We start from the raw sequence: 12,961 nt of genomic DNA on the forward strand, positions 1-12,961 counted from the left end.
CGCAGCAGCCGGCGGCCGCCCGCCCGCGGTGCACCGGGGCCCTGCCGCGCCCTGCCCGGCCCTGCTCTGCCCTGCCCTGCCCGGCGCCCAGGGCCCTGCCCGGCCCGGCCCTGCTCTGCCCGGCCCGGCCCTGCTCTGCCCGGCCCTGCTCTGCTCTGCCCGGCCCGGCCCGGCCCTGCTCTGCCCGGCCCGGCCCTGCTCTGCCCGGCCCGGCCCTGCTCTGCCCGGCCCGGCCCTGCTCTGCCCGGCCCGGCCCTGCTCTGCCCGGCCCGGCCCTGCTCTGCCCGGCCCGGCCCTGCTCTGCCCGGCCCGGCCCTGCTCTGCCCGGCCCGGCCCTGCTCTGCTCGCCGCCCAGGGCCCGGCCGCCGGCGGCTGCGCGCGCCTCTCCCCTTCCTCCTCCTTCCTCCTCCTGGCGGCCGCTGACCCCCGCAGGGATGGAGGCCATCGAGGAGCTGGCGCTCAAACCCTGCACCTCCTCCCTCTACCTGCGGCCTTTCCGCCTCTGTTACCGGCAGGTGAGTGGCGCCGGCAGCTCGCCCCTTGGCGCCCGCCCAGCCCCTTCCCTCACGGCCGGGCCATCCCACGCGCCCGCCCCTTCCCTCCGCCGCGGCCGGGCGGCGGGGCCTCCCCCGCTGCGGTGCGGCACGGGGGGCGGGAGGCTGAAGGAGAAGGGCCGGCCGGCCCGCGGGCCCTTCTGGTGACCTGGCACCCCCCGCCCCCCCGCCTCCGCCATTTTGGGACAGTGGCGGTGTCGCCGGAGCAGTGTGGGCCTCAGCTTCATGGCGCCCTCCCGGCCCGCACCGCCTGGAACCGCCCCTCGGGTGGCTGCTTCGTCCCTGCCCGCCCGCCTCAGCCTCCCCTGGCGGCGGGGAAGGTGGGCTCGGGGTGGGCAGTGCAGGTAGCCCGACAGACCGGTTCCAGTGGAGGGCACTGCTTCGTGGTGTGCCACCGCTCCAGTTCCTCTGTGGGTGCGCCGTGCCCCCGGGTGCCCGTCACCTCGCCGGGGTCCGGGGCTGTCTCCTTAACCCAGTTCTGGTTTTTCAGTTCGCCTTTGAGCGTGCCATCTCTTGATTTGGGTCTTGTTTTGGTGCTGGTAGGCTGCAGGTCGAGCTCCTCGCTGGCTAGCTCTGGGCGCGGCAGGTTGTTACATGGACAAGTGACGCCGCTGCTGTGCCAGGCCAGCCTCAGTGCCGGCAGGTGGGAGGTGGGGAAGGAAATCCCTGTCCTTATCGTGCTTCTGTCAGTGTGAGTCACCTTTCACCGGAGCCCAGGGAACAGGTACCTCCAACAGTGGCAGGAGTGCAAGATGTGGAAGGAAAGTTGCTTATCGCAGCGTAATGTGCCGCATGTTCCTTGAATGTTTTCTGCGGATGAGGTCGTGCACCACACGGGTTGTTTCTCTAGCTGGCAATGCAGCATTAGCTGGTCCAGGGTGAGCTTCTACCCAGGTAGAGGGGTGGAAATGGAAATGGAAATGCAGAATTCAGACAGCCCTAGAAGTGCATGCTGCAGACCACGTCTTCTCATATTCCTTCTGTGCTTTGCTTCTAAACACATTGGTTGAAAAGGCAGAAGAGGGAATGTATATGGAGGAGGTGTATCTAAGTCAAGCAGTGGGATAAGATACAGAAAAGGAAAAGCAAGGGTTCAGATAGCTTGCATCAAAGCAGATGAATGGATTTTTTAACCTTTTTTGATAGATTTTGTACATGACTTTCCTGAAGAAAGCTCTCTCCCCATTGGTTGGGATAAGCAAAACATTTTGATTCGTGAACAGTTAAAACCTTTACACTGAATTATTTCTTTTTAGTTATCAGAAGAAAACCTGAAGAACATTCTTTCATGTACTGATTTTTTGCTGGCTTAGTTTATAAGTGACAAGTCTTACTTCTTAATTTCATTTTCATTTCTGAGTCATGCTTTACATGAAAAATGGGATTTAAACTGCACAAAACAGTATTAGAAAATTACACCTACTTGAATACAGGTGCCTTAAATGTGATGGGTATGGTAAAGATGAAATAAGGATGCGTTTGGTCACGTGCTGTGATTTGACAGAGACTAGCATTGCCACCAAAAGAAGTAGCTTTGACCCTTCTGCACATCTTGCTACTTCCTCTCCTTGTGCACGTGTTTGTGCGGCAACATAGTGCTCTGGATCAAGGATCTGGTCCAGGTCAAACCTAATCTGGCCAAAAAAAGAAGTTAGTTTTAATCTAAACAGGGTGTCTTGGTTCGATTCAAATGCTTATGCTGGCAGAGAGGAGGTGGTAATGTGGTGGTTAGGGATGAGTGTTTGGGGGCTGGCTGAGGGCAGAGATTGTTTCTCTTGGCTGTAGTACTGTCTTAGAATGAACGTGAAAATATAGTTTATATGGCATCTGTACAGAAGCTGGCTTGGGTCCAGCCTACTGAGAGCATACGCTCAACGAGTGCACAACTGTCTGCACCTGACCTGAGAGACAGGCCCTAAGTTTATTAAAAAACATATTTTGCATTTGAAAACTGACTTACTAACCAGAGGATGTACTAAATAGTTTTAGTCATTTGACTTACTGTTGCAAAGGTATTTAGGCCTGCTGAAAACCCCACTAAATACCGGAACAGTTAAGTGTCTAAAATCTGAGTGTTAGGTGCCTGATATGCTTAAGAATTTTTGAAAATTCCGCCAGTCATCTAAAACTGAGAACTATTTCCAAAATCTAGCCCTTGATCTTAATGGTTTTATGCTGAGTAGGTCTTCCCCTAGTCCAAAGTTTTTTTTTATTCACTAGCTGGAGAAAGAAAAGAAACTTCTTCTCAGTTCCTAATTGGTGCTTATCTTGGTGTATCTTAGAGTAAAATTAGTTTCCCCCTTCCACAAATTCCCTGCACCTGCTTGCTGAACTAAACCCAAATCTAGTAAAAAAGTCTTTCTGAGTAACAGAACAATCTGAATGAGGAAAACTTAAATAATGGCATTTGTTGCATTGTGAAAACTGAAACTATTTTGGGTAATTTATGCAGTATGTGGCATCATGCTGTAACTGGAAGGCTTGGGGTGATCTTACAGATACATTTTGTGAAACTATAACATGTTCCCTATAATTCATTGTAGTCTGAATAAGATTCATTGATGCATTTTTTTGTGTGTTTTATAATATTGATGAAGGATAATTTGGGCCTTGAAGATTGAAATCTTCAAAGCTATTTTCAAAAAGATCCATTCCTATAAATAGACACTGATAGTCAACATAAATCCTCTGTCCAAGGACTTCTACAGAGTAAGAGGTTTTTATTTTATTAGTTTGGTTTTTTACAACTACTGTTTTTCTGTACAAACAGGAAATTGAAAGAATTCTTGCATACAACATGATTTTAAGATTATTTCTAAGCATTCATGAACACTTACATTACAGCATTGATTTCTAGACATTTCATCATGAGTACATATGTTACAACATTGATTCCTAGACATTTCATGTAAAAATTATGCTACTTGAATGGAGGTAATTTGGATCCCATTGCTATCGCTAAAACAGTTAGGTCTTCAGCAGTTAAACATTAATTAGATACAGATGATTTATATCAGTTTGCTAGTCTGATTTTATCCATTCAGCCTGCTGCCCCCCTGACTTGTAAACCACTGCTGTTCTAGCAGGTTTATGGACCACCAGAAATCTGCAAGACCTCAGAACAGGATCCATTTGAGGGGCAAAATATAAACAAAATGCTGAATAAATACTGTTGTAAACCCACACAGATTAATCATCTGAAGAAGATTGTGGTCACACCTGATCAAGAGTGGAGCCAGAGACTCATGGTTGTCTACCTGTTCTCAGAGGCACTTCACACATTCAAAATTTCAGGCTGAAAGATTGGATTACTGTTTTGGCCAGTAGAGTGTTTTTCTTGGGTATCTGGATGTTCAGACAGGGAGTTGTGAACACATGCAGGGCAGAGGTGTATGTGCTTAGGTGATGTCAGGCGCTTGCTATCATGTTAGAAAACTCCAGCAGTGTCTGAGGTTTGTGCTCAAGTCTCAAGTTCCCTGTGTTCGAAGAGCTTGAGTTGTCCTTTGGATTGAACCTGTTATATTTGGTTACATATAGAAATACTCTTCCAAAAGACTGAGAAAAATGCATGTTTCTGGCTATTTAGCTGTAGTGAGGATTGTTGGAAATCATAGAAGCCCCTGAAGTTAGAACAGTTTGTGTCCGTGGTGGATCTGCTCTTCCATGAAAGGGTCATGAGATCCTTTCATATGAGGTCTTTCATCATCCTCTGCCTTTACCCACTCATATTTTAAATGTAAGTGATGAGCTCTGAATGGTTCCTATAGAGCATAAAAGTAAGTGTACACCCTTCTAAAAGAATTCTAGGTTTTGAACCATGTGGATTGAGGCAACATGCAGCTTGGTGTTAGGCATCCAAGCTATGGAGAATAGCCTGGCTCACCAGACAAATCACTGGATCAATAACTTTTTTAAATTATTGATTCTGTCATTGTACAGTGCAAAGGTAGAAATGGAAGTGCAGTAAAGGAGTCATGGAATTCACCAAGCTATAGGCAGATGTGGTTAGGGTCAATATAGAGGGGTAAGATACAGTTTAAAACTATGTTCTTCAAAATAGGCATCTAACGGCTCCTCAAAATGGACCTAACTTTCTACTTGGGCTTTTCAGCTATCAACTCTTTTCTCCAGGTGGGACACTCAGTCAAGTAAGCCATGTTGTTTTATATGTGGTGGCCTGAGGGTGAGAGATAGATAAGGTACCTTGCTTAGTTTGATGAATATTCTCCTAATTTTGTCAGTAGGAACGCTGTTTACAAACTTTTGTTCTGTTTGGTACTGAAAGAAGAAAATTAATTTTGCTCACATATAGGATAGCATCTGGCTAGTTTTAATGTGTACTTGCCCCCAAAGTGCAAATTGGTTTGTTATCTAAAGTGGCTTGCTTTTTCTTTTGAAATATGTGTCACCTCCTGAAGGAATGGCTTCTTTACCAGGAACTCCTTGGTAAATCTCTTTTCACTTTTTCCTACTGAAGTTTTTCTGCTTTTCATAAATAATTTATTCAAGAGACCAGAGGGATGGCTAATGAGAGATTAACTCAATGCCCAAGGGCTAGGGCATTTCCCTGGGATGTGGTAGAGTCAGGCTGCAAGATCTTGCTTCAATTAATGCTGCTTCCCACATCACAGCAGAGTGTGCTCACTGCTGGGAAGCACATTTGTGTGTAAATCTTCAGCTCTCTTTTGTGTGTGTTAGCCAGGCACTGGCCTGTATATTAGACACAAAAAAACCAACAACAGGTTTAATAATTCTGCTGGGTCTAAGTCATGAAGTAGACTCTGAGTCGTAGTAGTTGAGCAGAGTTAGGATTTTGGGCATCATTAAGTACCCAAATGGGAATTTGGATTCAATGTAGTCTTCTGAAGAAATCAGCACCTGAGCAGGGATTTCAGGGGTTCTGCATGTTGGCTTTGGATCCTCAGACAGGTCTTTGACAGGCAGAGCTCTGGTGAATCTTGTAGTAATTTGAGAAGTTATTGCATACAATTGTTTGTCCCTGTGCTAGCAATTATTACCCTCTGAGGATCAGCAGAAAGGAAAGTCATTTTGCTCCAGCTCTTACTCTGCTGTTCCAGTTCAAACCCACCTCCATCTGCCCTTTAATCGAAATTACTGGGCTTTGTATAGAACTGAGCGAATTGCCTTTGCGTATTCTTTTTGGTGACCTCTGTGCTGGGGATGGTATCCTTCAAGGGGAGGCAGAGCATCAGCTGGGGTAAGCATCTAGCTGGGGGAATAATGTCTGGGAGCTGTTACAGAAACTTTTGCCCAGAAATCACATATCAAAGCCTTTGTGGATCTAGCCCAGACTCCTATAGCTTTGTTTTTGAAGGTGGTTCTGGCTAGGGAGCTATTGCCACTGTTTCCTTGCATTTTGTAACATATATTCTGCCCAGAACTTTGCTACTAGACTAATATCAACTGTCAGTAGTGTTCCCAGTATGTCTGCAAGTTTGTATTCCGAATCTGTGGAATGGTGAATGAGTATCTGTTTCAGTGATGTGGGATAAACCTCAAAAACTCCATGCATATCAACTGAATGTTACAGTCAGTAGTGGTAAATTTGAATTATTTGGTCTTTTGTGAACTTCACATTCCTTGCGCAATTCAGAGTAGTAGTCCAGTGCCTATGCATCACATTTCCTCTATTGATTTAATGTTTAGAATCATTCATTAAATAAAAAACATGAAAAATGCGCTATTCAATTTCATTTTAATGTATGTTTTCATTCAGTGTTAAGGGAATTCAATTATAATCTCTTGAGTTTTACAGTCATTCTAAAGTATTTTTTAAGACTATCGTAGATTTTAACACATCATGAACTTTGTAATGGGTAGAAAATGTACTTCAGGAGTAGCGTGCTATTCATCAGTGAAGAAGGAATTTCGTATTTCTAATCTTAGATTTGCTACTGTTTTCTTTTGTGACTATGAGCAACCACTGTTTCTGTGCCTTAAAATTTAACTGTCTTGGAGATGTCATGAAGATTAAAATATGTATACATGCAGAAAGAAGTGAGGTCTGTATCATTAATGTCATGAAAACTTTGAAGACAAAAAAGCAAAGCAGTGCAGCGTTACAATAATATTAACAATCTGATTTTGCATTCAGAATTTTTTTAATATGGTAATGGCAACATTAATGTGCCCAGCTGCCTGAAATATTCTCTGGAGCTACCGTCTACTTTTTTACAAACATAGAACATTCTTTTCTATTTTGGCAGTTAAAAATGATGCTGTTGAGGGAGTAAACAGATTTTTAAGTTACCTGTTCAAACAAGTTAAGTCTTCTGTTGAATCTTCAAAAGTCTGCAGTAGTAGGAAATATGCTACTGAGTAATATATTTGCAGTTCGTTTTTTCAAAGCAGTAGTGCAATAAAAAGAGATGCTGCTTTTGCTGCAAAATTTGTCTCATTTTCTTCAACTTGTCAAGTCTGTTATGTCAGTACATAGTATTAATCTTAAATGCAAACGTACCACTTCTAGCTCAGGAAGTCACTTGAGCTGCAGATTGCAGGACGCTGAGAGTATTTGAGCAATATATTCTTCCTTAAGCATGTTGGCTTCTGTCAGATGAAGGATCCTGAATGAGACAGATTTTTGATCTGACTGCTGCTGTGTTAATTGGGAACTGAAGTGCAATAGAATTCTTTTATATGGGTGAAAAAAAAGAAACTTGAAGTTTTTGCAATGACAGCATTTGGGAGTCAAATACCAAACGGTGTTCTTTGCAATTAGAGCACAGTTTTAAGAAAAGAAATTAAGGAATCTAGGCATATCTGTTTCTGGCTCTGCCACATACCTTGGATTCAACTCTGGAAATTTGTACAGGTTGTTTTTATGTGAGACATGAATTACTAAAGGGGGAAACGAAAAGAATTAGTAAGAGTAGTAGTTGAAAAGAACTGTAGTACTTGGTTTTGTTTCAGTGAATATTACATTGTATTAGTCTTAATTTCTTTATCCAGCATGCTTTGACAAGGGAATGTAGGGTTCTTTGAAGTAAATACATGAAAAGTAGTTGGCACTGACAAAACTTCATAATTTTAAGTCATTCATCATTTAACAAACTTATGACAGCAAATGTCACTTACTGGAAAGAATTAGGCTCTGTCAACCATCTTTTGTAGCATCCTTGCACAGGGCTGAAATGTGTCTACACTTGCATAGATGAACATCAAAGTCTCATTTAATGTCATCAATGGCTAGACTACTTGAGTTACAAGTAACTACGTTAAGTTGTAGTTATCTTAAACCAGTATTTTTCAAGTTCTGATACATAGCTCATTGAGGGCCATTGGATGACTTATAGGTCCTCCACGTGAGTCAACTAAGAAAGGCAGATCAATTATCAGCAGATTTTAGTGTGCTCCCAAGGTCTGCAGCCTCACTGGAAGATGTTTCCAGCTCTGCAGATGAAGAGGTTGCAAACCATTGGCTTTGACAATACCACTCCAGTAGCCTCATCTGCAAGGGCTTGTCTACACAGGACTTTCCTGATTAACTCCATGTCTCATTGTACAACAAAGAGTCTGGTTCTGTTTATGTTAAACCATTTTCAAAGTACGATTGCACTTTGAATTCATACCCTACCTTAATCCATGTTAACTTTCCAGTGCATGCCCTAAGGGAGCAGTAAACTAAACTGAATGACTGTGTCCACACAGGGGTTTAATGGAGTTTAACTAGCAGAATTCAGGTTCATCAAGGTACTTACCTTCAGATTCATTTTCTAGATGGCCTGGTATGGACAAGCCCTAAGAATAAAAGTGGTTTAGTTCTAGGTGGATGAACCATGTTATAAAATCCATCACTGGGATTTTATTTTATATTTTGTGTGTGAAATACAACTACTGTGGGGTATAAAGTAGGCTTTTTTGACTTGTTTGCGATTGTCTCTTTTGTGGTAATTGCAGTTAGATTTGAGAAGTAAAATAGTGTTCATGTTTTTCAACAACTAAAGTGCTTTATTTGTTTTTCAGTTTGGATCAAAATACATATGTTTGCTTAAATAGCAGAAACTTATTTTTCCCAGTAAAAAAAATAATCTGTCATCTGAATCAGAATTTCAGCTATGATATGAAATTATGTGTATTTGGTGTGTTTTAAAGCAGGTGAACACTGTAACATTTTAAGTGTTTATAGCAAATCTGAATGTTATGGAAATTAGACATTTTCTGTAAATGGGAATATTCTTTAAAATCTGGTGTTTACGGTCTATATGGGATGGAACTATACTTTTATTATATTCCTGAAAATACGAGTGTGTTTAAAATAACAATTTTACCTCAACTGCTGCCATATGTAAAAGATTTGTATTTTCAGCTGTAACTCATAAAAGGTCAGCTCCTGTGCTTTGAAAACTCTACACAAGCTGATGTTGCATAAATAAACATGTTTTACACAGCAGGCATATAAAGTTAACTGCCCCTCTGACTTGCATTCAGATTAATTATTCTTCATTATTTTTAACTAAAACAAGTTAAAGAACTTGGCTTTTTAGTACTGTCCTTCAGACACTGATCAAAATCTTGTTAATACAGTAACAGCAAAGTTTACTGAGGTTTAAACAAATTAAAGCCCAGTTTTTCTTAGTGGTCAGCTCATGTCACCCTAAAGCCCTGATCACTGATCAAAACAGCATTAATTATTTGTTTCACATTGTGGTTGCTGTGTCAAAATCCTTTAAATACCTCTTGGAGCTGAGAGGGAATCTTAGGGCCTGTGACAGAGCAGCTGGTCTGGACATGGGCTGATGCCCCAGTTGACAGGTTGTTGGATTAGAAAGAATATCAAAGGCAGTGAGTAAGATTAGGGATAAGTGAACATCTGACAGCAGTTTGCAGCAGGGAAGAACAGATGATAAACAATGGGAGCGGGGTGCGTGGGGGGGGAGAGAGGTGAGAAGGCCATGGGAAAAGTGTGGCGGCAATCACTAAAGCTCCAGGTTGCTGAGCCTCATGAATAGAACAGGAAATGGGATTTGCTGGGACAGATGTGCTGAGCGGTGATGAATACATTATAGGGAAATGAGGCTAAACTCCTAAAGGTGAGAGATGTTCTTTCTCTGAAAATAGAAAATAGAGGAAAAGTTTACCCTCCTGGAGAAGTAAGCATTAATACTTGAAAACTAATACAGCAAGAAGTAATGCTAATGATATTTTTTTATTAAATGGGTATTCCAGAGTAGCATTCATGGCGAACTCTAGGTCATGTATTTAACAATCTTATGGTGCTATTACATAAACAGTATGCAAGTATTTAGTTTAAACCTAAAAACTGCACCAATGGTAGAACATTGAATTTGAATGATGGAACAGCCTGAATGGAGGCTCTGACTGGATAATTCTTAGGCACATATTCTGTATCTGGTGTGTATTACATAGCACTCACGTCACATACGTTTGATCCCGCCACCGTTAAGAAAGTTGTACTGAGTGATCTTGCGAGGTCCTTCTAGCCTTACATTTTTTCAGTTCTGTAAAGTGATTGTATGCATGTAGTAAATTATATATAACCGTTCCTTAGGATATTTCTGTACTTCTCAAACTTCTTTAGTTTATATTCTTGATGGATGCTTTTCCAATATTTGGAATCATTATCTCAGAAAGCAAATAGAAACTTTTTGTGTGTTTACTGGTAGGACTGTGTGTTAGAATTTTTAATTTAAATTTTAATTTAAATTTTTTAATTTAAATTTTTAAAGAAAATCTCATGAAAAAAGCAGGTCTCACATTAACATTTTCATTAACATTTTAATAGCGTGTTACTTCAGCAGAAGGGGGAGATACAGAAAGTGTGATTGTTTGTGCTGCTCTGAGAAAGTATCGATGAGATTTGTTCTTAGACATCTAGAAGTTTATTCCACAATGTATTATTCCGCTTTGTTTTACAAATAGGAGCTTGCTAAAATAAAGTAGAAACACAAACTGTGAGAGTCACTAACTGGAAAACATAAAGCTCAATGGTGTAAGGACAAGAGGTGACTTAGCTGTAACGCGAATGCCCACCATCTGTCTTTCCTGACCACAGATCTCCTGTATGTACTGCCCCTGTTCGTCAGGACAAGGAGACATGTATCTGGCCTCCTTTAGTCCCCATTTGCTCCTAGCATGTGTACTGTAACTCTAGCTGTAGTTTTCAAAAGAACAAGGGATTGCAGCTAGAATCTGGGATGAATAGGTGTATGTCCTATAACCCTGCTTCAGGAAGTAGCTGTTCACTTTGCAGAAATGCCATGTGTGGTATTTGGACCACAGCAGCATCGCTTGAATGTAGCAACTGAAGAGTCCATTGAGCTCTGGAGTTCCAGAAGTTCCCCAAAATTAGCCATCGACAAAGATTGTCTTTCAAGTGGCCATAATAATAGAGAAATAAAATGGTGGCGAGCACAGCAAAACATAGATTTTAAAAGTGTGCTTTAGTGATTCTGATCAGCATAAGTACTATCCTGTTAGCTCTGTTTTCCATAAAACTTTGATTTCTACATTTCTATGAAACTGTAACCAAAGAACTTAACATTTATTACAGGCAGTTCCCATTTTAAAGAGTGATTGAAGACTATTTGCAGTTGGCCTGCATAGTTCTTTACTTTCTGTCCCAAGATTTAAACTGCTGCAGGGTCACTGTCATTATGAAGGGTTCAGAAATACTGCAGTAAAACACAGAACTGTATATGTGTCACTAATCAATTAATCATTAATTCATTCAATTAATCGAATACCAGTTGTATATGACTTTTAAGCAACAGGTTAATTTCTCTGTACCAGTGCTCTCTTTGGAATAGATGATGGTTTTGGTGTTCCCAAATTACTTCTTGAATCATTCTGTGTATTATTTTTCCCAAACAGGAAGATGATGAGGAGATGACACTACTAAGGGAATCGGATTTAAGTTGAGTAAATAAAAATTGAGAGGTAAAAGTGAAATTAAGAACAGATCAGAACCTGGAGCTAGTTGCATTTGTCACTTCGAAATGATATTGGGGGGGGTGGGGTTGTGGAGAAGGGAGAGGATGAAAAGCCCTGATAATCTTTGTGAGGAGGGTCTGTGAGAAAGTCTTAGGAGAAAAATCTAAAGATTGTTACTAAGCCTTGGCTTCTGTTAGCCCCCTGCTGCTGTTCTTCATCAAGTTGTTTTAATGGCTTTCAAAGCAAGTGAGTGGAAAATGATTTCTCTGGAAGTTTAAGGAGACTGAACTGAAAACTGTCATTGCTCTATAAGTAAAACACATCAAAGATTGATGGAAGAATTGCTTGTTAAACACATTGTCGATTTTAATTAAAAAAGTTGGGATTTATCATAAAAGAGATATCAGATCATCATAACTACCTAAAGGTGAAAGTTTAATGCCTTGTCATCTGGTCTGGAACCTGTGCTAAGTATCTCTTTCACAGCTTTTGTGACTCTCTGCATGTGTGCAAGATTATTTTTTTTTCCAAGGGTTTTGGGTTTTTTTTTCATAATGCACAGAGGGAAAAGTACACAAGCATAAAAATGTAGGTGGTTACTGTGCTTTTTAATTTTCTTTCCCCTGTATTTAGGGATGCTTTTTTTCTGGTATTTTTAATTACCTAGGGTTACAAATTCATGTCTCTTTCTGAAATAGTTCTTTTTCTTTGTGTTGGAGTATGTAAGATTTATTCTGTGTTCAGTGTGTGCAAAGTGCATTTATATATCACCTAGTAATTGTGTGTTTTTTCTAGAACCTGGTCCTCTCACTTTCCTCTTCTCTCCCCACCTTCTTTTCCTTCCACAGTCCTGCCAGTCAGTAAATAGTACAGTTTTTGATTGTGTAGTAATCTAATTAAAAAAACAATAGTGAAAAAAAACCAACCCAGAGTGTGCATTGAAAACATTTCCACTGAGGCTTCATTCTTTTAAGGCAAATGCTTGTTCTGATGTCTTTCATGCTGCATACGATCCAGGTGCATATTTAGTAAGCAAATACAAACAATTATTTTAAAAGACTAGAATTCCTCAGCAAGCTGATAACACACGGCATGCATTATTCACTATCTTAAGATTTCAGAAATGTTCAATGTTGTAGTTTCAGTTTTAATTCACAAATTCTTTCTACAGTTAAATAGCTACATTTATGCATAATTCTGACCCTAGATCTGATTGTTATGTAGAACATTGTTTTTTGCAAGAGCTTATTATGCAATGACTGCAGTTACCGGATTTTGTGCTCGTAATATGCCTAGAAATGGTATATTGTGATCAAAAAGCATAACGCTGAGTGATTCTGTAAGATTTTCATGACATACAAGATGATTTAGGTGGGTAGAAATACTCATTATGCAAGCAACAACACAGAATTTCAGAACTTGGTGTTAGTGTTTTAAGGATTCTTTTCAATGATATTTGTCATATTAGCTGATGTTTTAATTAGCTATACTAG

The 12,961-nt window shown here is 41.1% G+C and overlaps 1 protein-coding gene across 2 annotated transcripts in view; it reads left to right on the forward strand.

Annotated features, from left to right (window-relative positions):
* Positions 1-310: 310 nt before the first annotated feature.
* The window catches only part of NUDT14 (nudix hydrolase 14), a 62,938-nt gene continuing 50,287 nt past the window's right edge, over positions 311-12,961 (forward strand). The window contains exon 1 of one of the 2 annotated variants that reach the window (XM_056346141.1): positions 311-515. In XM_056346141.1, coding sequence (XP_056202116.1) covers positions 435-515 — 81 coding nt within the window. In that variant the 5' untranslated portion in view covers positions 311-434. Of the gene's footprint in view, positions 516-963; positions 1,279-12,961 lie in introns of those variants that run through there. The other variant, XM_056346143.1, reaches the window with a different exon arrangement.

Source organism: Falco biarmicus, chromosome 7 (assembly GCF_023638135.1).
Source record: "Falco biarmicus isolate bFalBia1 chromosome 7, bFalBia1.pri, whole genome shotgun sequence".
Taxonomy (NCBI): domain Eukaryota; kingdom Metazoa; phylum Chordata; class Aves; order Falconiformes; family Falconidae; genus Falco; species Falco biarmicus.